The 27,438-nt window shown below is 40.0% G+C and overlaps 1 protein-coding gene across 1 annotated transcript in view; it reads right to left on the bottom strand.

The window, feature by feature from the left end:
• The window catches only part of Syne1 (spectrin repeat containing nuclear envelope protein 1), a 471,763-nt gene that overhangs the window by 224,294 nt on the left and 220,031 nt on the right, over nt 1-27,438 (bottom strand). The window contains exons 52-57 of the mRNA XM_028764327.1: nt 25,565-25,874; nt 23,876-24,040; nt 20,016-20,372; nt 7,839-7,975; nt 7,179-7,356; nt 4,363-4,545 (exon numbers count right to left, since the gene is read on the bottom strand). Coding sequence (XP_028620160.1) covers nt 4,363-4,545; nt 7,179-7,356; nt 7,839-7,975; nt 20,016-20,372; nt 23,876-24,040; nt 25,565-25,874 — 1,330 coding nt within the window. The remainder of the gene's footprint in view (nt 1-4,362; nt 4,546-7,178; nt 7,357-7,838; nt 7,976-20,015; nt 20,373-23,875; nt 24,041-25,564; nt 25,875-27,438) is intronic.

Consider the following 27,438-nt stretch of genomic DNA (forward strand, 5'->3'; position numbering starts at 1 on the left):
GAGAGAGAGAGAGAGAGAGAGAGAGAGAGAGAGAGAGAGAGAGAGAGAGATCTTCAAAGTCCTTTACTTGGCATCCTTTAAGAGTGTTTAGGCCTTGACTTTCAAACTATAACCATTCTCTTTAACTCCCTGGATAGCTCTTTTCAACTGTGTATTTGATTTTTTAAACCACAAGCTTAATCATAGGCAGGATCGGGCTGTGCATTCCCATCTGATGCCGCCATGATGCCTGGCCTGTACCCTGAGACTATAAGTTCCACAATGGAAGGGCCCATGCCTCATGTCTCCTGGGATATATCCTGTTTCCTTATAGGAATAATCCAGCATTGGTAAGAACTGATTGATGGTAGGACAAGTAGCACTATATATAAATACACACATATGTAACCTATGTGTTTATTATGTGCTGTGTATGTGTCTGTGTGAAAGTTTATGTGAATATAAACACGTATGTGAGGGTATATATGGACATGAATGTGTTCCTATGAGGTCAGTGTCTTGAGAACTTTCTCTATGATTGCTCTCCACCCTAATTTTTACTATAATATTCTTTAAAGATTTATTTTTAGTTATCCACATATATGTGTGTGTCTCTGTGGGAGCATGTGCACATAAGGGCAGGTATTTGTGGAGACAAGAAGAGGGAGTTAGCTCCCTTGTAACTGGAGTTACGTGCAGTTGTAGGTGGTAGGTGGTGGGAACTGAACTCAAGTCCTCTGCAAGAGCAGGATGTGGTCTTAACCACTGTGTCACTCTCCCATCACCTCTACCTTATTTGTTTAGAGAGGGCATTTCTCATTGAACTTGGAGCTTATCAGTTTGGCTAGACTGGTGAGCCAGTGAAGCCCAAGTACCCTCTTGTTCCCATTAGCTTAGTTCCTGGCTTCTATGTGGGTGCTGGGAATTGAATTTAGGTTCTCCTGCTTACGAATCAAGCATATTACCAACCAAGTCATCTCCCCAACTCTTTGTTTATTATGTTTTGAATACACTTATTCTTATTTATTAAGAAACACAGAGAACTGTGTGCTTATTACATAAGGATACTAATACTTTCATAGACTGTAGATTAAAGCATGCTGGTAATATATTATTCACCTCATGGTGACAAAGGAATCTATTTCTTATGACTACAGATTAAAGCATGCTGGTAATATATTATACACTTCATGGTGACAAAGGAATCTATTTCTTATGAAGTGCTAGATTCATATGAATCTATTATTAAAATTGCAATGTGTACCAACAAAAGACATAAAGAATTTAGGTAATTTGATGAAAGCATCCATAAAATGTTATCTGGGAAACTAAGTATGAAGACTGCAGAGGCTATTGGACATTGACTCAAAGCTTTCTCTGCATCTGATCCAGGGCATTGATAGAGTTGGCACTTTATCATGTCTTCTATGTTTCCCATAGGGAGACGAATTAGCTGCCAGAGAGGTTAAAATACCTCATATAGGTAAGCTCCTCAGAACAGAGGGCTCTGTTTTCCTTTCTGCTGCATCCCCAGAGTCTAGATTAATTCTTTCCAAACACTAACTGAATAATCAGATGCATTTGTAAATGCAAAACATTTATGTCTTCCTGTTGTTGCTGTTTTGTGGAGATTCGACACATGACACATAGTGAACTAGGGAACCATGTGGTTTTGCAAATACCTCAAGGAGCACAAGAGAGAGCTGGGTGCTTCATCTGTCCACAGTGACTGAGTGTTAAGATTAAGCACGCACTTGACATGGGCTCCTGAAACTCCTCTGGAGCCTCTGATTTAGGCCTGCACTTGTGTCTGTGCACAGGGTCTTGGCTTCCTACTCTGTGTTCACTCTGAAAGGTTTTGCCCAATGATTTCTCCAGTGTCTCCAGTGATATCTAGAAGTTCTCAAACCCTGTGTTACTATAACTGTATTTATGAATCACTGGGGCACAGTGCTGGATTTGAATCGTCTCCATCACTTGCCAGCTGTGTGAATTCGGCAGACTTGGCCATCCTGTACCTTAGTCTGCCTTCCCTCCTCTTCCTTCCCCCTCTCTTCTTTCCTCCTTCCATCCCTACTTACCTTCCTCTCCCCACTTTCTTCTTTAGGTTATTTATTTATTTATTTATTTATTTATTGACAGGGTCTCACTATATAGCCCAGGATGGCCTCAGATTTGCTATGCAGCTCAGCCTGGCATCAAACTCCTAACCGCACTCTGTCTCTTGGTGTTCCAGTTCTGTACCACCATGCATGGCTCCTCCATTTCTTCATCCACATGACAGAGACAAATGATTTATGGTGATCTATCATGGTTTTGAGAATTAAACAGAATGGTGTATGTAATTGCCCACAGTGCCAGGCACTGTTTTCTCAGGTCTGCCCTCTCGTCGGACCCTCAGGCATCTGTTAGCTGCCATGGTGCCAATCATTAGCCACAGATCACTTTCCAGGTACATAAAACTGAGTGTAGATTAATCTGACTAAATCGATTCCTTCCCCAAGACTGCACTTTCCAATGTATCTATATCTTCATTCTCATCTCAGTTAATAGTCTCCTCATTCACAGTCTTCCAGATGAGACACTCGAGAACCAAACTTAACTTTGGCACTAACCCCCACTAATCAGTTGCCAAATCCTGTTGTATTTTGTCTTAGAGATGAATCGCCTACCCTATTATTCTTTCTGCTATTTAGACCCTCACTTTCATGTGCACCACTACAACAAGTTTCTTCTGCTTTTCTGGCTATGTACAATTCACCATTCTTCTTTATGCTACAGTCAAAGTTGACATGTTTATCTCCATCTTTAAGGCCCGCCAATCACTCACTCTGTCTTTCTCAAGGAATCTTAAAGAAATAAATGGGTCCTGGTACCCTGAAGCATCTGTTGTATGTAAGGAGTCCTGTCCTCTGCATCTGTAAGAGTATGTGATAGGCTCCATCCTGGGGAAACTACCTTGCATTCTTATGAGGAAAACTGGTTGAGATTCAAAGTCAAATTTCTTGACACACAGACATTTTACTGTGTGATATTAATCTCTGTCTCCATTTATCTCTACTGCTTCTCTGCCTAAACTTCATGTCTGCCTCAAATTTCTCAACATCTTCCATTTCTCAACAGCATTCATGGTTTGGTTTCCTGGACCCATGAACTCAGTTCTTTCTATAAGAATTACATGTCAATCTTTGAAGATCCAAAGGATACATGGTCTGCAAGGTATAGTTTAAATATCATTTCTCTGGACATCTTCCTTGACTTCCTCAAATAGTCAGTTGCATCATTCTATGAATGTCCATGCCTTATCCTGGACATTCCTGCAATCCCTTTCATGGGAGTGGCCTTCTAGAAAATAAGGTTCCAGAAATAGGATAATTTCCTATTACCAAAAAGTATGATACACTGTCTATTCATATTAGGAAAGGAAGGAGGGCTGGAATTGGATTCAATAGAATAGTTAAACCTGCCATGAGGCAGTTCAGATTAGCAAAACTGTCAATTCTGAGCTCCCTGTTCTTGGAAAATGTTTAAGTAAGATAATCTGGGTACGAGAGCCACATTAACTATATAACTCTTATTTCAGAGACCACATTGTACTAATGATACTACAGGTCACAGGTAATTTCCAAGCACTTCATGATTATCATCATGTTCAATGGAGAATGTTTGCCATGGACAACACCAGCTTACAAGGGTGAACTCAAAGCTCTTAGTATAAAAAAAAAAAACAAGAAAGTGTGTTTTTTTTTTCTGATAGCAATTCCTTTTTACGATCTCCTTTCTATCCTATATTCATTATACCCATCATCAACTTAAGAATCTATCCTGCCAGGAAAATTTTTCAAAGGTACGATGCCTTCCATACATATAAGAGGAGAGTTAACACAAAGAGTAAATGATCTCAGAAGAAAAGAAATTCTGCACTGTGGAAGAAATTGCGATATGAGAGTCATAAGCTGTCTTTTTAGGAAATGAAATCATATGAATGTTATCTTCCCTTCACGCCAAACTAGATGCTAGTGTGAGTTATATGAACTCTGAGCCAATATTCTGTAGCCTTGCAGGAGTTTTTCTGTTTATTCTCCTGGAATAATTTCCTAAACTGCAGCATTTGAAATGAAATATTAAGTGTGACGCTCAGAAGTGAGGCTAGCTGTCCCTGCAGGGATGCACATGGGTGAGCCTGTCACAATGGCCCCTGCAAAGGCAGCCATCTAGTTCTCAGGGCTCATCATTTACAGCACCAACCTCACCTTACATCATCTGGTTGCCTGTTCCTGTGCAAAATGGGATGACCAAAATGCTTAACCCTGTGGGACACTGAAACTATGTGCCACCACCAATAAACACCACAAAGCATGCCTGGGGGTGACTGTGCAGTACCTCCAAAGCTGATTCCTTTTGATGGAGATTTGCATGAAAATTTTTCCAGTCTTCTTTTGCAGTGAGGACTTTGGCCTGGACAGCTTGTGATTTCTCTTTGGTCAGCAAAGAGCTCAGTAGCTCCCCTTTGGACAGCATCGTATTTAGCTTATGTTGCCCAGTTTCACTTTCTGACAGAAACTCCTGTAAGGAAAACATAAAATTAGGAACTTTAAGACATACAATGATTTACTGTTGAATTTTTCTGTGAAATAAAAAATTGCATAAGTGAAATGGCCCAAGTTTCCCTTTAGCAATCCAGTTGTGAAAATTTTTATTTTCTAATATGACTTCTGCGTTGACTGCAAAACATTGTGAGCTACTTTATGAACTGTTATCAACTTGTTAAAAAAAACAGATGTAATTGGGCCCAAGAGATAATAAGTGTTATAAAATAATTCCTGGCTAGGTTTAGTTTTTTTAAAAATGCCACCATGGTTCTGTATAAATGGTAGAGCTGTATTATACCTTTGGCTCTGAGCCTCCCATATGCCAAATCTAGAATTAGCACAAGCAAGTACACATCTTACAGAGTCCATATGATAAAAATCAAACCACTTGTTCAGCAGAATACAACTGTCCCCTATCAAAAGGCCACAGGAGAGCTCCCATGGGGGATACTATAAGTGGATGCTATTAAACAGGGTAGGGACCAAACACTGTTGTCAATAGTTTATCAAAAAATACTACCAGCCCTATGGTTGTGCTTACAGAGCGCAAGTTCATGACATAATGACACACATTGTAAAGCTTTCTCAACTTCTAGGTTAATCCAGAGTTTAGTTTCCCTCTTTATAAGTAAGTACATTCTAGGTATTGGAGTTGATGCCAATTAGTATTTCCTGACATTAGAGAAGAAATGAAATGAGTATGCAGCTAAAGCGGCTTTGTTTTTCCTGTCAAGAAACAAGCTTAGAGACTCTATGATTTGGACTTTAATGAAAGCACATTGATTACATTTGAGAGGGTGAATTGCCCCCCCCCCCCTCACCCCCCAAGTCTCACGTGTTGAAACCTTGGTCTATGTTTTGGTGATGCTTAAAAGGTAGAATCTGATAGGAGATCCTGGTGCAGTTAGAGCCAGGCTTTTGACAGATTTTTTTTAAATAATTGTTTACTTATTTATCGTGTTTGCATGTACATGCTTGCTGAGACAAGTGTGTGGAGGTGAAAGGACAACTTTCAGGAACTGGTTCTCTTCTTTCTTCATGTGCAGGTCAAAGTCTCAAACTCAGGTCTTCAGGCTTAGCAGAAAATAACTTTGCTGGCTGAGCTACCTCACTGGCTTGGACAGAATTCTAAGAAAGCAAGCTGGCCACTTCCTAGTATTTTTTGCTTCCTGTCTGATGTAGCCTATGGTAGTGTGAATGCAAATAGCCCTTTAGCTCATAAGGACTAGCACTATTGGGATGTGTGGTCTTGTTGGAGGAAGTGTGTCACTGGGGGTGGGCTTTGAGGTTTCAGAAGCTCAAGCCAAGCCTAGTGGCTCACTGTCTGTTTCTGCTGCCTGTGGATCAAGATGAACTCTCAGCTCCTTCTCCAGCACCATGTCTGCCTGCGTGCTGCCGTGCTTCTCACCATGAAGGTAATGGACTAAACTCTGAAGCTGTAAGCCAGCTCCAATTAAATGTTTTCCTTTCTAAGAGTTGTCTCAGTCATGGCATCTCTCCACAGCTATTGCTACCTAAGTAAGTAAACCCTAAACCCTAAGTAAGACATGGCTCTTTCCTCCTGCTGACAGCTCCATATGCCATGATGCAGCCATTAGAGCTTAGTCCCACTAGGAAATGACTGATCCCATAGTCCGTTCACTTCAGCCTTTAGGATGGAGAGTTAAATACACTTGTTTGCTCTTTAAAGTAGGCTATGCAATCATGCAAAGTACAATACAGGATTTCATTAAGACATCTCTTTCGATGGATGGCTACTTCATACAAGCAACTAGGTTAAGAGTCAGAGAAAAGACTGTTGCCCAAAACAGGACTGGGTTTCATAGTCATAAACAAACTGGTGGTTAGATGTTCACAGTTCAATTCCCTAGCGAGGAGAAAAGCTGGAGGAATTTGAATGTAGCACATTTGCAAACAAAATCTGTCTTCTTACATCATGAACTGAGAGTCAAAGCCATGAGCTGGTTAAGAATGGACACCATTATTTCAGAGCCTGTGTTCTGTAGACAAAGGTCTCACATGAGCCCCCTTATTCATGGTTGGCTACATCTATATCTGTATGCTTTCTAGCGGGAAATTTAAATTCTATGAGCACAGGCTCAAGATTGCAAATAAATGAATAAGTAAATAAAGAAATAAAGCCATACGCGATACGCATTTACAAAAACCAGTCACTACAGTGTCTTCTAAAAGTGTTGAGGTCTAGGTGGTAGCTAAAATGGTACCATGAAGTTGTAGTTAGGGTGAGGGAAATATTAAAACTGTCATGTGTGGCTGCAAACTCCATGCCTCAGACACAAGCCTTCTGACTTCATTGAGATACCTTTATCATACAGACATGAGAACAATAATCTTATGTACCTGTCATGGTTGGAGAAAAACTTAAATGAAAACAGCCAGGCAAGAGTCGTGTTATTACACATAATGAACTCTTATTGCTGTGTCTATGAGTGAGCTAGTTTCCATTCCATTATCTCCGGGGTAGGTTTATCTGAAATTTAAGGTTCTTAAGCTAGACTTTAATCTGCAATGCACTTAGGCAAAACCCCAGAGTCTCCTATTGGCCTGAATCAGCATTGCTGTTAGCACTGACAGAATAGCTCTTACCTGGATCTTCTGAAGACTGGAAGAAACTTCACTAAGATTCTGAGGTAGATCGAAACATTTAGCAGTAGTAATTTTTGCGTTAACCAACCATTGCTGGAAGCTCCTGAAGGCCTTCTGAAATCGTTCTTGCAAAATCTGTTCTTTACTCTGACATTCCTTGGAAGCTTGCAAACAGAGACTGGAAGGGTGATTTGCAAATTTGAGGATAAGAAGAAAAGGGACAAAGTTGATTAAAGTGACACGTAGCAAAATCTACAGTTCTTTGAAATGTGCATTTACCTAATGTGGTGCTACATTTCACTCTTAGTTAATTGGCATAGTCACTAACAGACTATAAAAATGTTCTAGCTTCTTTAATTTTTTTTATGCCAGGTCTTACTATGTCACCTAGGCTGTTCTCTGTCTCAGGAGCTTAGCCTTCCACATAAGCTTCCTGAGAAGCTAGAATCACAGACAAGCACTCCATGCTCAGCTCAGCTCCTACTTTGTATGGACGGATTTTGAAGCCAGACACAGCTTTATTTCCTGGCATTATAGCTGGAATTCTAGCTACAACTGAGACTCAAGCAGGAGGATCTTGACTACACACAGAGACTCTGTCTCAAAAGAAATACAAAGGAAAAGAAGCTATTTTTGAGCAGTAGGGCAGTTCATGCTCACCAGTTATATTCTTTAATTAAGCCTGAGACTTTCTCACTGTATGGGCTCAGGTCCCTGGAAAACCGGCAAAGTTCGTTCAACTGAGACTTGAGATCCTCTGTCATAGGCTCTGCCTTTTGTAGAGCATCCAGGATCTCCTAACAGAGAAAACCAAGACAGGCACTAAACTCAGGGACTTCTGTATCTTCACACACTGCATGCATACATTATGAGTTATTAGTGAAGAGCAAATCAACACAGTGAATTCAACAATAGGATGAGGTTTATTTCAGGAATTTTTTATAGCCCATGATGGCCCTTGCACAATCAGTATTTACTTCAGGCCATGAATAGACACTCCTGAATCAAGTATAAAGCAGCAAAATGATTAAATCATCAATAACTTAAAGTAAGAACAAAGAAAAAAAATACCCTCCATTGTTTATTAGTCTGGTCCAATTAGACTGTTTGGAAATTGTCTATCATTTAAGATACTGAATGGCCACTTAAAACATTAATTCTCAACCTTCTTATGCTGTGACCCTTTAATATAGCTCCTCATGTTGTAGTGACCCCCAACTATAAAATTATCTTCATTGCTACTTCATAACTGTAATAATATTGCTATTGTCATGAATCATAATGTAAGTAACTGTATTTTGGGTGGTCTTCGGTGACCCCTTTGGAAAGGACCTTAGACCTGCCAAAGGGGTTGTGACCCACAGGTTGCGATCCAGTGATTAAAAAGAACAACAACATATATTTTGTACTTACAATATGTGTCCCAGTTGATTATATGTAGTATATCCAGTGATCACTGATATTAACAACTTCTTATAATCCACACTCTGACTTAACTACTAGTTCATACACCTCACACTTAAATTCATATCATCATCAAATCTTTGCTAGTGTCTAGTATGACATTTGAGGACACCCTGCTGCCCCATGAATATAGGTATTACTCTCCTTTCCAAGGAGCTAGCAATGTACAATATACAGATATCCATAGTACTAGAAACATTCAATCCAAATAACACCCTAGGATTGAGAAGTACAATTATGGAATCAAAGCCATGGTCAACTGGACTCAACAATGTGCTTTGCAATTAGAGCATTCCTCTTATCTGCTTAATATCAAGGGGCAAATGAGATCCCGTGTACACAGTGTCTGATATACTGTTCAATGCCTAGTTTGTAAAACTACAAGGGGGATAACAGCCAGATAAGCAAGGAAACTATATCAATAGTGTCATCAGAACAAAAAGATGTGGACAGTGGTGGTGCACGCCTTTAATCCGAGCACTTGGGAGGCAGAGGCAGGCGGATTTCTGAGTTTGAGGCCAGCCTGGTCTACAGAGTGAGTTCCAGGACAGCCAGGGCTACACAGAGAAACCCTGTCTCGAAAAACAAAACAAAACAAAACAAAACAAAACAAAACAAACAAAACAAAACAAAAAAGAAAGAACAAAAAGATGTTTTTAAAACTGTGTATATACATACACACATGCATGCACACACATATACTCATGTACACACACATACAATCACATTCACACACACATACACACATGCATACCCACACAATTTAAACTGTGGGAAAAGACAAATAGATAAAAACCAACTCAAGTAGCTATTGCTGCTACTATTGCTATTCCCAATGATATTTATCTAGAGATGGCCCTCATCAACACACCAGGTCTGTGTTGTGTTGTCATACTATAAATAACATCACCCGCCTCTGGCTGCTGTCAGTCAGAAGATTTACTATCATACTATGGCCTGTAACTTTTTCCTTTGAATGAAAACCTTCCTGCAGGGGAAAGAAACCTTGGAAGACATAGAGACACAGAAACACCATGAAACAAGGTTGTGAAATTTACAAGGCTTGAGAAGGAATCACAAGACTCCTCCCCCGACAAACTTAGATAGGCAGTAAGTGATGGATGGGAGAATGAGATGTTTCCTGGTGCAGTCCTTGAAAGTTGAGCAGAAAGCTCTATGGATGCAATTTTCATGAGTTGTTCCCAATGCTAAGGTGAGGTTTTCAGTGATACAGCTGCTTCTGAGGCAGCCAGGCTTTGTGAGAATCCCACAGTACCCACTGGCTCACCTGGTTACACTTGGATGGAATTCTTTCTTTAGTGTGTCATCTGTGACATATTTAAGGTGAATAAATGTCTGCACCTATCTTCGCAGGAAAAGTCAAATCACATACTCATTCATTCCTCATTGATTTCATGCAAATACCCAGGCTTAGTCCATTCTACACCCTAGCTCCTTTAACCAGTTGCCTCCTTGGCCCCTCACATTCTTTCTCCTGGTCCCCACTTACGTTGGATAATTTCCTAGAATGGCATAGTGTCTCTCAAATGACTTCTAGCGTCTATTCTCCTTGCCAACCTTTCTCCTTCCTTGATGTTTTCCTCTACCTCACCTAGCTGATCAAGTTATAATCATGACCCAGGATTCAGCTCCACCACTGGTTCCTCAAGTAATTCTTTTTGTTCTTTCTAGCTCCCCAAGGATGCTTATCTGAGGGTGCTGTGCTAGCTAGTTTTATATCAGTGTAACACAAGCTAGAGTCAATTGGGAAGAAGGACCCTCAGTTGAAACAGTAACCCCACAAAACTGGCTTGTAGCCAAGCCTGGGGTGCATTTCTTTAATTTTTTTTTTTTATATAGATCAACCCAGCTCACTGGGGGAGATATCACTTCTGGGAAAGTGGTTCTGGGTGCTATAAGAAAGCAAGCCAAGTAACATACAAAGGCATACCTATTAAAAATAATCCCAATGTCTCAACATAGACTCTAAGAGCTTGAAGGGCCTGGACAGATATCTTATAGACTCTAAGAAATCACAGATACCAACCTAGACAGGATATCCAGCAAAACTTTCAATCACTGTAGATGGAGAAAATAAGATATCCCAAAACAAATACAAATTTAAACAGTATCTATGCACAAATCCTGCCCTATAGAAAATACTTGAAGGAAAACTCAAACCAAGGAGGTTAACTACACACAACAAAACACAGAAAATAAGTAATTCCACACCAGCAAAAACAAAATGAAGGAAGCACACACACAAATATACAACAAACACACACACACACACACACACAATAACACTGCCAACATAAAAAAATAAATAGGAATTAACAATCATTGGTCATTAATGTCTCTCAACATCAATGGTCAAATTCCCAATAAAAAGACACAGATTAACAGAATGAATGCAAAAACAGGATCCATCATTTTGCTGCGTATAAGAAACATACCTCAGCAACAAAGATAGACACTACCTCAGAGGAAAGGGCTGGAAAAAAGTTTTCCAAGTAAATGGACTGAAGAAGCAAGGTGGAGTAGCCATTGTAATATCTCATAAAGTAAACTTTTACCCAAAATTAACCAAAAGAGATGGAGAAGGACACTTCATACTCAAAGGAAAAATCTACCAAGATGACATCTCAATTTCGAACATATATGCACCAAATGCAAGGTCATCCACATTTATAAAAGAGACATTACTAAATCTTAAATATCACATTAAACCCCACACATTAGTAGTGGGAGATTGCAACACCTCATTCCCACCAATTGACAGGATATTGAGACAGAAACTAAACAGAAAAATAATGAAACTTACAGAGGTTATGAATCAAATGGACCTAACAAATATCTACAGAACTTTTCACCCAAACACAAAAGAGTATACCTTCTCAGTACCTCACAAAACTTTGTCTAAAATTGACCATATATAAAGCTCAACAAATACAAGAAAACTTAATTCTAACTCCTTCTATCTTGCCAGACCATCATGGATTAGAACTGGAGTTCAACAACAACAGAAACAACAGAAAGCCTACAAATTCAAGGGAACTAAACAACTCTCAATCAACGGTCACTGGGTCAAGGAAGAAATAAAGAAAGAAATTATAGACTTTCTAGAGCTCAATGAAAATGAAAGCACAACATACCTAAACTTATGGGAAACTATGAAATCAGGGCTAAGGGGAAAGGTCATAGCACTAAGTGCCCTCAAAAGAAAGTAGTGATTTCTCATACTAGCAATTTAAAAGTAAACCAGAAAGTTCTAGAAAAAAAAGCAAACATACCAAGAGGAGTTTATGGCAGGAAATAATCAAACTTAGGGCTGAAATCTATCAGTTAGAAACAAAGAAAACAATACAAAGAATCAAGAAAACCAAGAGCTGATTCTTTGAGAAAATCAACAAGATAGACTAACCCTTAGCCAAACTATTAAAGGCAGAGACACAGTATACAAACTAATAACATCAGAAATTAAAAGGGAGACATAACAACAGACACTGAAGAAAGCTAAAGAATCATTAGGTTTTATTTTAAAAGCCCGTACTCCACAAAATTAAAAAATCTAAAGCCCATGGCCAGATAGTTTTAGTACAGAATTCTACCAGATTTTCATAAAGAGCTAATACCAATACTCAAATTATTCCACAAAATGGAATCAGAATGAACATTGTCAAACTCATTCTATGATGTCAGTCACCTAAAATATACAAAGACTCAACAAAGAAAGAGACTCTCAGACCAATTTTCCTTATGAACATTAATACAAAAATACTCAATAATACACTCAGAAACCAAATCAAAGAACATATCAAAACACCATCCAACATGATCAAAGAGCCTTGATCCCAAGGATGCAGGGATGATTCACTTATATGAAAATCCATCAACATAACCCACCATATATAAACATACTGAAAGAAAAAAAACCCACAAGATCTTCTCATTACATGCTGAAAAAGCCATTGGCAAAATCCAATGTTCCTTCATGTTAAAAGTCTTGGAGACATCAGGGATACAAGGTGGATACCTAAACATAATAAAAGCAATATATAGCAAACTAATAGGCAGCATCAAATCAAATGGAGAGAAACTTAAAGCAATTCCACTAAAATTATGGATAAGACAAGGCTGCCCATTCTATCCATACATATCCAACATAGTACTTGAAGTACTAGTTAGAGAAATAAGATAACCAAAGGAGATCAAGGGGATGCAAATTGGAAAGGAAGAAGTCAAAGTATTGGTATTTGAAGATGATATAATAGTATACATAAATGACCCCAAAAATTCTACCAGAGAACTCCTACAACTGATAAACTCCTTCAGCAAAGTGGCTGGATACAAAATCAACTAAAAATCGCAGTAGCTGTCAGGAGCCATCTAGGAAAAGCTAAAAAAGGCTAGCAGGTGATCTTCCTGAGATGGCTTCATTGTAGACAACAATGAATGAGTGCTTGCAGGCAAGGACCAAGGTATGACATTTTCAGGATTTGATTTCTGCTATTGATATGATTTTCTGGTCAATATTAAATTAATATATAATCCATAGTCATTATCCCACCATATTGGGCAGATTTTCTGCAGATCAATGAAGATGTACTGTCTTGTAGTGATTTTGTACAGACAAATAGATGATTTCTTAATTCATAATGATGATTCTATAAGAGTCCCTTTAATTATACTAATAATTATTAAGCTCTTTATCAGCCTTCTTCTGATGTGAAAACTGCAATTAGAATTCTGCCAGTCTTCATGTGTCATGAGTTAATTGCTTCTGAGATAGAAAACAGGTATATACAACTTAGAATATTTTCCTTAAGGCTGCAAAACAATTAACCAAGTGTTATAAAAGGGAACAAACAATTTATTGTAGGTATAAGATCAGAAGATAAAATGTTGACTGGATTTATGTATACAAAACTTCATTGTTAACTTAGACATGATAACTATAGTTTTTAACTTTCAGTGAACCTGTGGAGCAGAAAATGAATGTCTGTTGCATAACTACTCTTAATGCAAACCCAGGTAAACCATCTCTGTGGTAACCTTCTTAATTAATTTTATGATCTGACTCTATGTTTAAACCTGTGAACTTTTGAAATAGATACCATGTGATCATGTATTCTGAGAAAATATATAAAGAATCGAGAACAGCAAGAACAGCAGCATATTTGAATAACTTAAAAATTAAGAGAATAGAGTAACTTAGAAATTAAGAGGTCAGATAGTCAGAGTACATAGTTGGATAGGTTTCCCCCCACCTTTTTACTTTCTCTTAGAAATAAACTAGAACCTTTTTTTTAAGTGTTTTTTTTTTCTTCCTGTGAAGCAACATTTCTGTAGCTGACAAGAAGTTAAACTCTCAGCCTTAGGGCCCAGCACAGGGGAGGATCTGTGGAGAAAAGAGCAAAGGACCACTTTACTTACCCACCCTCCTCCCTGTTAGACTAGCTGCAGGTATTAATATGCTCATCTTTTGGCTTCAGAGTAACTTAGAAATCAAGACAGGTAAAGCTTCTGGTGTCAAAGTAATTTAGAGTAAAAGATAGGCAAACATTTATTTTAGAAAGCAATCTTAATCTCCCATAGGGCCAAATCCTGTCCCCATCAAAAATACTCTCTCTGCTACCTTCAAGAGAGAATGGGAGCTCTGGAGCTGGTCTCCACCAAGAGGACCTCCTTTATACAAATGACAAACAGGCTGAGAAAGAAATTAGGGGCACAACATGCTTTACAATAGCCACAAGTACTATAAGATATCATGGTATAACTCTAACCAAGCAAGTGAAAGACCTGTATGACAATTTCAAGTCTCTGAAGAAAGAAAGTAGGGAAGATATCAGAAAATAGAAAGTTCTTTGCTCATGGATCAGTAGGATTAACATAGTAAAAATGGCCATCTTACCAAAAACGATCTATAGACTTAGCACAATTCCCATCAAAATTCCAACACAATTCTTTACAAAACTTCAAAGAGTAATTTTCAACTTCATATGTAAAAACAAAATACCCAAGATACCTAAAATAATCCTGTTCGGTAAAAGAACTTCTGGAAGTATCACCATTTCTGACTTGAAGCTGTATTACAGAGCAATAGTGATAAAAAATGCATGATATTGCCATAAAACCAGACAGGTTGATCAATGGAATAGAATTGATACCCATAAATAAACCCATATACCTATGGACACTTGATATTTAACCAAGAAGCCAAAAACATACAGTAGAAAAGGGAGAGCATCTTCAACAAATAATTGGTGCTGGTCTAACTGTACGACTGCATGTAGAAAAATATAAATAGACCCCTATCTATCACTCTGCACAAAATTCAAGTCTAAGTGGATCAAAGTCTTTAAAATTGGACAGACTAAATATAATAGAAGAGAAAGTGGGGAATTGCCTTGAACTTATTTGCATAGGAAACAAATTTCCGAACACAATGCCAACATCTTAGGCACCAAGATCAACAATTAATAAATGGGACCTCATTTAACTGAAAAGCTTCTGTAAGGTAAAGAGCACTGTAAATAGGACAAAACTTTAACCTACAGAATGAGAAAAGATCTTCACCAACCTTACATCTGACAGAGGACTGATATCCAAACTATATATTAAAAAACTCAAGAAATTAGACACAAATAATCCAATTTAAAACATGGGGTACAGAGCTAAAAAGAGAATTATCAACAGAGGAATCTCTAATGGCTGAGATGCATTTAAAGAAATGTTCAAAGTCCTTAGTCATCAGGCAAATGCAAACCAAAATGACCATGAGATTCCATCTTATACCCATCAGAATGGCTAAGATCAAAAACTCAAGGGACAGCACATGCTGGCAAGAATGTGGAGCAAGGTGAACACTCCTCCATTGCTGGTGGGAGTACAAACTGGTCCAACCACTTTGGAAATCAATTTGGCCATTTCTCAGAAAATTGGAAACAATTCTAGCCCATGACCAAACTATATCAATCCTGGACATATATCCAAAAAGATACTCCTTTATACCACAAGGACACTTGCTCAACTATGTTCATAGCTGCTTTATTATAGTAGTAAGAAACTGGAAACAACTTAGGTGTCACTCAGCTGAAGAGTGGATACAGAAAATGTGGTTTCATTTACACAATGGAAGACTATTCAGCTACTGAAAACAAAAACATGAGTTTTGCGGGCAAATGGATGGAAGTAGAAAATATCATTCTGAGTGAGATAACTCAAATCCAGAAAGATACGCATGGATTTGTACTCATTTATACATGGACGTTACTATAAAGTACAGAATAACCATAGTACAATTAACAGACCAAAGAAACTGAGTATAATAAGGAGAGCCTATGGGAGGATGTGTGCATCTCACTCTGAAGAGGAAACAAAATAGTCATGGAAGGTGGATGGGTGGATGGATGGAGGGAAGTGAGTAGGAGATGGGGTGAGGAGGGAAGAGGGTATGTGGATCATATGTGGGGAAAGGGGGTGTTAGAGAGGGAAAGGTAATCAATGGGGGGCATCTCTGGGAGTAGCTGGTGACCTAGGTCAGGGGAGGTTCTAGGGAGTCTATGAGGGATGACCTTAGCGGAGACACCTATCTGTGGAATATGGAGTCTGAAGTGGTCACCTCCTGTAGCCAGGTGGGACTTCCAGTGGAGGAGGAGGACATCAATCCATCCATAATACCTTCAAGCCAAAATTGCCTTGCCTACAAACATGCAGGGATAAAGATGGAACAGAGATTGAGGGAATGGACAGCCAATGACTGGCTTGAAACTTGAAACTCATTCCATGTTAGAAAGCCAATTCCTGACAATACTGATGATACTCGGCTATGCTTTCAGAAAGTAGCCTAGCATAAACTATCTTCTGAGAGGCTTCATCCAGCAGCTGATAGAAACAGATGCAGATACTCACAGCCAAACATCAAGCAGTGCTCTGGGAGATTTGTGGGGGAGTCGGGGAATAGAATTGAGTGAGCCAAAGGGGTCAAAGACATCAGAAGAAACTACAGAGTCAACTAACCTGGGCCCACAGGAGCTCGCAGATATTGAATAACCAACCAAAGAGCATATAGGGGCAGGACCTAGCTCCCCTACACACTTGTAACAGATGTTCAGCTTGGTTTTTACGTGGGTCCCCTAACAATTGGAGCAGGGACTGTCTTTGACTCAGTTGCCTGCATTCCCTTCCCTTAAATGGACTACCAAGTTGGGCCTTAGTGGGAGAGAGGATGTGCTTAGGCCTATGATGACTGGATGTCTCAGGTTAGGATGGTACCCAAGGGGGGCTTCCCCTTCTCATCAGAGAAGGGGAGGGGAAGTGTGGGACTGGGAAGAGAAGAAGGCCTGTGGGTGGTGATCAGGATATAAACTGAATGAATGAATGTGAAAGGAAGGAAGGAAGGAAGGAAGGAAGGAAGGAAGGAAGGAAGGAAGGAAGGAAAAAAAAAAGGACAAGCAAGCAGTCAGGCTGGCTGAGCAAACCATGAAGAGCAAGCCATGAAGAGTACACCAGTAAGCAGCACCACTCCATGACCACTGCATCAGTTCTAGCCTCTAGGTTCCTGTCTTGAGGTCCTGCCCTGACCTCCCTCAATGATGGAGTGTGACCAGAGAGTTGTAAGCTGGAATAACATCCTCCACCCAAGTTGTTTGAGCGATGTTTTATTGCAGCAATTGAGGCCTTAACTAGGACACGCACAGTATGGCTGGAGCATTTGTCTCTACTGGTTTCGTACTTCTGTGTCCACACAGATTGTGACCACAAAGCCAGAGGCGAGGCTCCGGAGATGTCCATGTAAAGTAGCTCGATGGCTGAGCTAGAGGCTCTAAAGCATGCATGGGCTTCCCCACCCCACCCCCACCCCTTTCCCTTCTATTCAGTTCCTTCTATTCTCTCCCTTTTCTTTCCTGTGGTTCTAGGGATAGAATCCAGGTCCCCACAATAAGTCACTCAAGCATTCTAGCACCAACCTGTATACCGAAGCCCCCTGAAAGACTTAATATTTAGAAAATTCTCAAAAAGCAACTATATAGTTTCTCTTTAAAACTCTAAAGACTATCCCAGACTATACCTTTAAAAAAATTTTTAACCATACTGAACATTTTTAAAGAGAACTATCAAGAACACTAAAGAAATGTAGTTATCTACCAAAAATTTTGAAATGAGATTTAAGTAGGCCAATTGTAAATTAAGTAACATTAAAACTGAAAAGATTTTTTAGCCAAAGTTTACATTTAAAAATAGATTCACGGGGCTCCAGAGATGGCTCAGTGGTTAAGAGCGATTGGTACTTTCTTACACCATCCAAGTTGGGTTCCCAACACCCACGCTGAGTGACTCACAGCTACTGATAACTCCAACTGCAAGCGATCTGACAACCTGTACATACATGTGTACACATACATGTACACACACATATACACATAAGTAAAAAATAAATACTTAAAAACATTCATAACTTCATTTACAATCCAGTATTTTAGTAGAACTTTTAATCCCATGAATACTGCATTGGCTCACATAACTTTTGGTCCCATCAAACTCTGAAGGAATTCTTCTCTTTGTCCAGTTAAAAAATAAAAAGCAGCATTTCTAAGCTATCAAGCCAATAGATTTAAAATGAATTTTGTAAATACCATCAACAGATGTTCACAGTGTACCATCCACCTTAACAGATCATCCACCTTAAGGGAATTTCCCGATGACATAAGACTACAGCTTACAATGGCCTATAGTGTTTACTGTGATTGACAGCTGTTGTGGGACCATCCTAACAGCAAATTGTTGTTGTCAGAGCTAAAGCCCATCTATTTTGAAAAAAAAAACATTTTGTTACCCACTCATGGAATTTGAAGTGTTTTCTTAAATTCTGGATAAAATTTTATCAGCAGATGACTGTTGGCTATTGGCTATTGACAACATTAGATGCTGATGGCTTTTGGCTATAGGTAACTTTAGATGACAATGGCTGTTAAGAGGTGATGTCCTACTTTCCTCAGAATCTACAGCCCTAAGGTCAAACAGAGATGTGACAGCAGGGACTTCCCATCATTCTGGCCTCAGCAGAACTGAAAACCCCTGTTTCTAATTGTATCACCACGTGTATCCTTAAGTCCTAAGCTATTATCCAATCAGAGTACAAACACAGGAGACGATCACTAAAAACAGTGATTAGTTCCAGCTACAACCAGACCTTTCTTTAACATTTCTTTCATTCTCATTAATATAAAAGAAAGAAAGGGAAACCAAAAGAGAGCCAAAGTACTGTGACTTTCCTCTGACATATACAGAGAATTGGACCCCACGGAACAGTTTCCAGACCCTCCCCCTCTTCATCTCCGTCCCCTTCCCCCTCTCAGTCCCTACACCATAGAACCACGTGATTCTGATTTGACTTGATTCTGGCAGTCAAGCCTAAAGGCTGAGGAAGGCATGAAGAAAACACTCAAAACAGCTGCGAAACATTCTCACCAAAATGTACCCAGGTGGTTACAAACTCTTATTTTCTAGCGTACTATGCCTGACACACACACACACAGACACACACACACAAGTTCATTTAAACAAGATGTCACTGGAACTACTCTGTGACTTCCTAATGCACTAGAGCTATTTCGAAATGATTATAATATAAATAGAAGCAGAGTCGTTGACTTCACTAAACTTCCTTTTAAGGACAGCCATGATTTTGAGCGTTATAAAGCAGCAAATATTGAGAGCATTGCCAAGGCACCCAAGAGGAATCAAAGAAGGAAGAGTTTGTTAAGCTTTCAACCCATCCATCCTCCGATTTTTGTTTCTTTTCCTCAGGTTCTAAGAGCAGTAATAGTTAAAAAGCAAAAGCCCTAGAAGCCGACAAGTAACTGTTAATCTGTATTAACAAGCTAACTCAGGTTCAGCTGTCAAAACCACGAAGTGTGAAAACTAACGGTTGTGCCTCAGAGAACTATCAAATGTGCCTTTCAATGCTGTAAACTCAATCACTTAATTGTTTGAAAGAGTTAACTGGCAAAGAAGCAGCTATGACTCTCTGTCTATTTATGCCTCTACCCACAGGCCATTTTCCAGGCTGAATAGTTGAATACAGTATTGCAAACTCTTACACCATCTGAAAGAAAGTAGAATTTTGCCACCAGAGAATGTTTCCTACGGGACATACTAGCATCCCCTCCAATGTATGCTAACTTTTACCAAGTTTGCTTTATAGGAGAAAGAAAAGAAAAAGATGCTTTGCAAACTTATTGAATACTTTTTTCTGCCTCCGAGGGCTGCGTGTTCTTAGCAAACACAGTCTCATTTTTAGCAACCACAGGAGCCAAAGAGATATTTAGTTCATTTACTCCAACGGTAAACAGGAAGGCTACCACTTACTTGTCCTTTGTGCCAGCATTCCACTATTTCCTCGTCGGTGTTCTTGCCTTCAAGGAGGGTGAGCTGCTGGGCCCAGGTTTTCAGAAGGGTGCTGAGCTGTTCCAGGGCCTGCTCCAGTTGGGCCACCTGGCCGGAGAACTCCTGCTCCGAGAGAGCCATTTCACTGACCAGGTTCTCCAGGCTGCTCTGTGCTTGGAAGAGGCTGTCTTCCCACTGCCTCCAGTCGGCGCGCAGGGCCTGCATCTCCGAGTTCAGAAGCTCACACCCACTGGCAGCTGTGTTCTGTTTCACTGCCGGGGCCAGCAACTCCACTCTGCTTAGGCGGCCTGCCCCGATCTCTCTGGAATCTATCAGCTCCTGTAATGGAATATTGCCATGGAAACCAAGGAGGCCCTTAGTCACTAGGGCTACCAGTTTTCAACATGTGTGCAGATCAGGACTCTGTCCTGGTATGAAGTTTGAGCAAATGTATGTGGGGAACGGGAGTTGTTGCATCTATAGTCTCCTGAGTTATATTAGCAGAAGTCAGTCTCATGAATGTCTGACTTATTGCAAAATCATGCAGGGCATCTCGGTGTCCTCACTGGCCGGACAGGGTCTACTTAGATACGTGGAAGTGTGGTGTTCAGCTCCTATAGACTAAAAAGAATCCTAGGAAGCCTTACTCCCCCTTATGTGGATGGACAAATGAACTGTGTCCTGTCTGCAGTCTCCAGTTCTCATCATCTTCCATAGAAGGGTGTCTTAAATCACATTTCACCCCTGCTGGGAGTCAGGCTGACCCACAGCAAGAAGAAAACTAGCCCTCCTCAATCTCCAACATTTCTGTACCTAAGGAGGCATTTTTATGGTCATTGAAATTAACAATTCACAGACGAACTTAATTAAAAGTTTAAAGCAAGCACTAACCTAGGTTTGTTTATTGCTGGAATTTCTCCCTGGGGGTGGGGGTGGGGCTTTACTAGAAATGTGGCAATTCAGATACCATGTTTAGTGCTGAGGCTGACAAAAGGACTTTATGGTGAAATTAGAATATTCATTGTGAAATAGGTAAGTCAGGTCAGGTTCTTGAAAAATCAGTGCTTCTAATGACAATGACATTTGTTCTTGCTAAAATGGTCGTCTGGTGCATACACACTTACAACATATATTGCTAAGGATAGATTTTGTCAGTGTTAATGCAAAATTACTTCTTCAGTCCTGGTTAGGTAGAAAGGAAGGAGATTATTAGGGACAGAAACAAGAGGAAGAAGAGGAAGAGGAAGAAGAAAAGGAGGAAAAGAAGGAGGAGAAGGAGGAGGAATAACAAACAAGACCAATTACTAGCTAACCACAGAGAAGCGGGGCATTGAGTTCATACATGTATCATGGATGTGTGAAGCAGAATGGTTATTTTAACTAGACCATATAACATGCTTCGCATTTCACTTAATTACTCTGAGGTTAATCTGTCTTCTCACATGTACAAACAATAGAGGCACACTTTGGTGTAGATCATTTATAGTGCCAAATTATATGTTGGTCAAAAGCACAATCATGTGAGAAGTAATTTTGCACATGTGTAGGTGTGTTCTTGCACACCGTAGTTTATGTGTATGTAGTCAACCTTTCTTGGCAGCAGGATTCTAAAAGTCATCTCTGATTATCAGTATGCAGAGTGGTTAATGGTTAAAAATCGAAAACTTACAGCTTAGAAAGTGCTACATCTAACAAGAATGTTTTAGAATATGATATTCAACCTTACAAGCATTTTCAGAGTTGGACTTCGAAGAGTCTGCTGTCAAAGGTCACTTTCCTCCATTCCCTCAGATTCACTACCTCAGTTTCATCTGGCGTGAGAACAGGTCTGTGCTTGCTGACTCTGATTCCATTCACATGGACTCCCTTTGTGTTAGCGTCTGCACATGTGTGTTATGCATGCAAGCATCTAAGTGTGCACAGCTTCTGCATGTGCATGCAGAGATTAGAACAGGGCATCAAGAGTCTTTCTCTGTCTCTCTGCTTTGCTTTCTTGAGTTGAGATATCTCAAGAAACCAGAAGCTCACCATTTTTGTTAGGCTAACTGACAACCACCTGTGTCCACTCAACAGTGTTGAGGTTACAGGCTCCCAGCTATGCCCAGGTATTTACATGAGTGCTGAGAACTAAGACTTGAGACCTCATGTTCGTAGAGCAAGTGTTCCTACACAGGGAGCCATCTCCTCAGCCCTAATCCATTGTAATTGACTGTGCTTTAAATTAGATTTTACATAGATTTTCTTGTCGTGCATTTGAACTCTTTACACACACACCCACACACACACACACATACACACTCACACACATGCACACACGCACGTACAAGCTCTCATGTTTCCATCCATGAAGACGTTGTGATTCCACATCACATGTTCTGAGTCATGGGTTCTGTGGGATGGTTGTGGTCTGAGCATCGAAGGGCGGGAGTGGTACTTTCTTTACCTCTTCAAAGGTTTTTCAAATGAACTTTTCACAAGCTTGATTTACCACTACTGGTTCCTCTTCCTTACCTGTCATTCCTTCCTAAATCCATGCAACCTGGTAGGTTCGTCACTTCCCCCCCTCCTGTGGAAATGGCTCTCAGGCTTGTCAAAGAGCCCAACTGTCAAACCCAGAGGCTACCTTGAGCATCAGCAGCGCCGGTGACCACGCATTTCTCCTCTTTTTTCCTCTCTTTCAAAGCTCGGTTAAACAACCTTAAGCACACCTTTTGTTTGGGAGTTGTGACTCTTTATCCTATTTGCTAGACATGTCATAGATCCATCCTGTCCTGGGACTTCAACTCCAGACTATGTGGTAGTAGTTGACATTACACCTCTTCAAACGAGCTTCCTGACCTTAAACAATGATGTGAGAATTCAGTGCCTCCTAGACTTTACTCCCCCCTGGTGGAGTTTGGTCTGCTCATCATTGAACTTCCCCATATCACAGGCTTCTTACTCTACATGTACCTACGTTCCCTAAGTAAGGTCTCCATTAACTTGGTGTAAAGACTTGTTTGTTTGTATGCTTGATTATTTGTTTTTTTATTGATTTTTTAAAATTTCTTTTTATACATGGTTTTCCAATGCATTCCTTACTGATCTCTGAGTTACTGTGCAGACCAGGGTGACTTTGAACCTGTGGGAGTCCTCTTGCGTCTCATCTTAAGTACTCACGTGTGTGGCACGATGCCTGGCTTACCCTTGACTTTGGCACTCCATCACAAACCAATCCCTCCCTTTCCCAAACCCACTGAACTTTCTGTTTGAGCGCACTCCATGGCCAGGCATGATGCTCAATTTTTTTTTTATATGACTGTCTCAATTAGGCCTCCAAAGCTCCTTAGAGCTGGTTCTGGAAATTTATAGAATTTTTAAAAAGTCCTTTTCTGAATTTCCAATGAGACTTGAGGGCCTTGACCAAAGTGACTTTTCCAAAAACATAGCTAGAAAGTCAGGAGATGAAAGAGGCTACAGAATTCCCTTTGGCTTCAGAGCCTAAACTTGAAGAGACATTTAAGCTCTGGCTACACTGGTTTTGTCAGCCCAGAAGGGTACAGTTTTGTGAGTCGTTCCAACTACAGCAATATTCACATCTGCATATAGAAACACATACAGGCAAGGCCACAATGTGCTCATTACTGGAACTGAGTTCCTTGTAATTATTTTCTTTAACTTTATGTTTAGAATTACTGATGCACAGAACAATAAAGCACCAACCAAAACCAGGAAGAGAACATTAAAAACAAACAAACAAACAAACACCCCAGAATCTTACCTACCAAGTCTTTATCACAAACCTGCCACTATACTGAAGATCCTGTGGATCAACGAAGAAAAACGTTTGCCCAGGTACTCACCTTGAGTTTCAATAGCTTTTTCTGGGTAGCTGATGAATCCCCAGATGTGTCTGACCACCGGTGAAGCTCTTCCTTGGCTGAGTGGAGCCAATCTGTGAATTCCTGGACAGCATCTAAGTACATGAGGTGGTCTTTCACAAGGTCCTCCACTGTCCTCATTTTCTCCTAGTTAACAAAGAGAAAGCGTGTGAGCAGTAATAGTCACCAAGAAAATGAGATTGTGAAATGACACTCGATAGAGGTTTGCACGTGGCTCAGAAGACTTCAGTTTTACTCTTGGATTCCCTGTGAATTTAATATCTTAAGAAGAAACCATTACTTGGGAAGCAGAGGCAGGCCGATCTCTGTATGAGGTCACCCTAGCCTACATGGGGAACTCCCAGGGCAGCCATGAATGTATAGTGAAATTTTGTCTTGAAAGAAAAAAAAGAAAGAGAGAAAGAAAGCATAAGTCTAACACTGCAAAGCTTTGAGAAAAACTAGTTTCCTCAAGTCTAGTAAGTAGAGTTTGTAGCACTGCATAAAAAGCCATGCTTAATAAATGCTGACTAATAACCCTCACAAATTAATTAATCATAATGATTATAATTTAACACTGTTACCATTATCATTATGTATAACAACATTTCCCAATGCACTAAACCCTTTCGACATCAGCAGGGGATGCACGAGCTAAGAGACAGGCTAATACCACTCCAAAGCACACATTCAAAACAAGTTAGGGCTCAGAGTTCAAACTTGCATCTTTCTGACTCAAAGATAAAAATAAGGGTAAGCAAACGTTTATGTTGATAATGACAGCACTGACAACTCAGAGTTCTCAAAAGGCAAATGAAAGTAAGGGAAAACAAGCACAAATCCCAGCTCTTTCACTTCTATAGCATTCACAAGTATGTAAAAGCAAACTATATATATATATGTATATATATATGTATATATATACACACACACACATATATATATGGAATTCTTTTTAATTTCCAAAGATTTCCAAATATATATTTATACATACATATATACACTTATTCACACACACACACACACACATACACACGGCTAGAGTTTAGAGTTTAGAGACTAAGAAAATGTAAGTGTGATGGTTTGTGTGTGCTGGCACTATTAGAAGGGAGTGGCACTATTAGAAGGTGTAGCCATGTTCGAGTAGGTGTGGCCTTTTTGGAGCAGGCGTGGCATGGTGGGTGTGGGCTTTAAGACCCTCATCTTAGCTGCCTGGAAGCTAGTATTTTCCCAGCAGCCTCCAGCACTGTGCCGGCCTGGATGCTGCCATGTTCCCACCTTGATGAAAGTAGATTGAATCTCTGAACCTGTAAGCCAGCCCCAATTAAATGTTGTCCTTATAAGAGTTGCCTTGGTCATGGTGTCTGTTCACAGCAGTAAAACCTTAACTAAGACAATAGGTTTTGTTACTGGATAAGTAAACTCAATTCTTCTGCACAGTTGGAATCTGAGAAGTAAGAAAAGTCACATTTCAAATAACAAAGGTAAGTGCAGGGGAAACACAGATTAACACTTGATGCTCCATCTTGAGAGGAAAATAGGTGAGTCCATAAATCCCAGGGATTTATGGGATCCCTGCCCACGTAACTTCAGACCAGCCAGATCCAGTAATCCAACCCACGTGAAGTTCCTTACCTGCACCATGAAGCCTTTGAATCTAAAACATCTCACCTTGGCCACGGTCATTATGTCCTGAAACTGTGTCCTCAGTTCCTCCTGGCTAGCCTCTTTGAAGGACTCATCCTGGGTCTTCTGGTACAGCTCTCTGGACTTTGCTGCTAGTTGCTGCAGAGCTCCTGTGTGATCCTCCGCCTCGGACACGATGGACTGAAAGTGGTCCAGCAAGGAAAATTTCTCCTTGAGCCCTGGCTGCAGCTGTAAAGGATGCTCTACTTTCTGGTCCACTGATTCCATCCACTGCTCCAACTGGCTTTTCTTCTCCAGATAGTCATTCCATTGGTCAATCACAGACTCCAGGGTGCTAGAATAAGGGTCACACACTGTAAAACTGAGTTTCAAATTTGGTGTCTCTACCAAAACACAATTACAGGGCCAAGGGATTGTTTAAAAGTGCTTTGCTGAATATTATTGCAATGAAATGTTGCTTTTGAGGGTAAGGAGAAACATTTTTTTTGATCTGCCATAATTAGAGTATGATTTCTTAAAAAAATGTCAATATATGCTAGAATTTTAAGCAAGCTGCTGCTGTGCATGTGCGCGTGCGTGTGTGTGCACACACATACACACACACACACACACATCTGGACATATATCTTCTAAATGCTAATTGTCTCAAGTGAACAGATAATTCATATAGTACATTGTGGTTACAAAAGTCAGCACTACACTGTTAATTAAATTCTGCTTAGCACCAACCAATTCTTAAATTTTCTTGTGCAAAATCTATATTACTAATATCAGATGTAGTTACTTGTTCACTCACAGCTAAGTTTGGGGTGTTTTGCCCGGGTAAATACTATGGTTTAATACTATGCACACATCAAGGCCAATTCTTTTGGGTTAAACATGTGACTGAATGAAAACTCAGTGTATTTATGGGAAACATAGTCACAAATTTAAGAGTCAGGTCACCAGATTTCTTAATAGAAAAACAAATGGTCTCCAGAATGACATAAGGAAAGGCTCCTATTATTGAACTTTATGATGATCTCCCCTCTTCCCTCCCCTCCCTCCCCCTCTCCCTTTCTCCTCTCTATCCTTCCCTCCATCTCCCTTGTTTCACTCCCTTCTTACTTTCATCTTCTCTCTCTGTCATCCCCTCAACACCACCACCACTCAAACTCAAGACCTGTGGCTTGCTAGGAAGTAATTAACAGACCAGAACACAGACTATACTATGTTCATGCAGAGTGAATTTCCCTAGCATCTCTTGCCTAGTATCCTGCTATTCCAGAATCAGGATAACATAGTCAATGAACATCCATCACTTGTTCAAATTGTTTCTTCTGTATTAGTATGTATTAGTATTCTGTATTGGTATGATCATGTGGTATCCTAGAGTCCTATCATGTCAGACTCATGGGCTCATAGAGTCCTATCCTTCCTGAGAGTTTCTGAAAAGTCTAAATCAATGTCATACTCCAGAAGCCACCAAAGGCACCCTCTTCTGCCACAGCTCAGAGTCTTTTGAAAACTCTTGGTAATACAGTCTGAGTCAGAGCCTCTGGAATGTATACGTCTCCGCAGCTCTGATCTCCTAGCAGGCAAAAAGGATTTTGTCTTGGCTCATTTTTGCCATAATCATTGCAACAAGGAAACCACCCAGCCTGTAGCTGTCAGATTTAGTTTCTTGCCAAAGTAAGAGTCAAAGCTCTGAATCTGTTTCTTAAATTTAACATTTTAATGTAACATCTGAAAAAAAAATCTCCTGCATCCCTATTCAGTTCTACAAAGCTGAAAGCTGGCCCATTGCCAGCCACTGGGAAGTTATTTATGCTCCACAGCCTACTATAGAATGGGAGAACCCCCAGAGGATTCGACTCTTTTCTTCTCGGATCATTGGGAGTTATGACAGATGCGATGTC

Source organism: Grammomys surdaster, unplaced genomic scaffold (genome assembly GCF_004785775.1).
Source record: "Grammomys surdaster isolate TR1022 unplaced genomic scaffold, NIH_TR_1.0 143, whole genome shotgun sequence".
NCBI lineage: Eukaryota > Metazoa > Chordata > Mammalia > Rodentia > Muridae > Grammomys > Grammomys surdaster.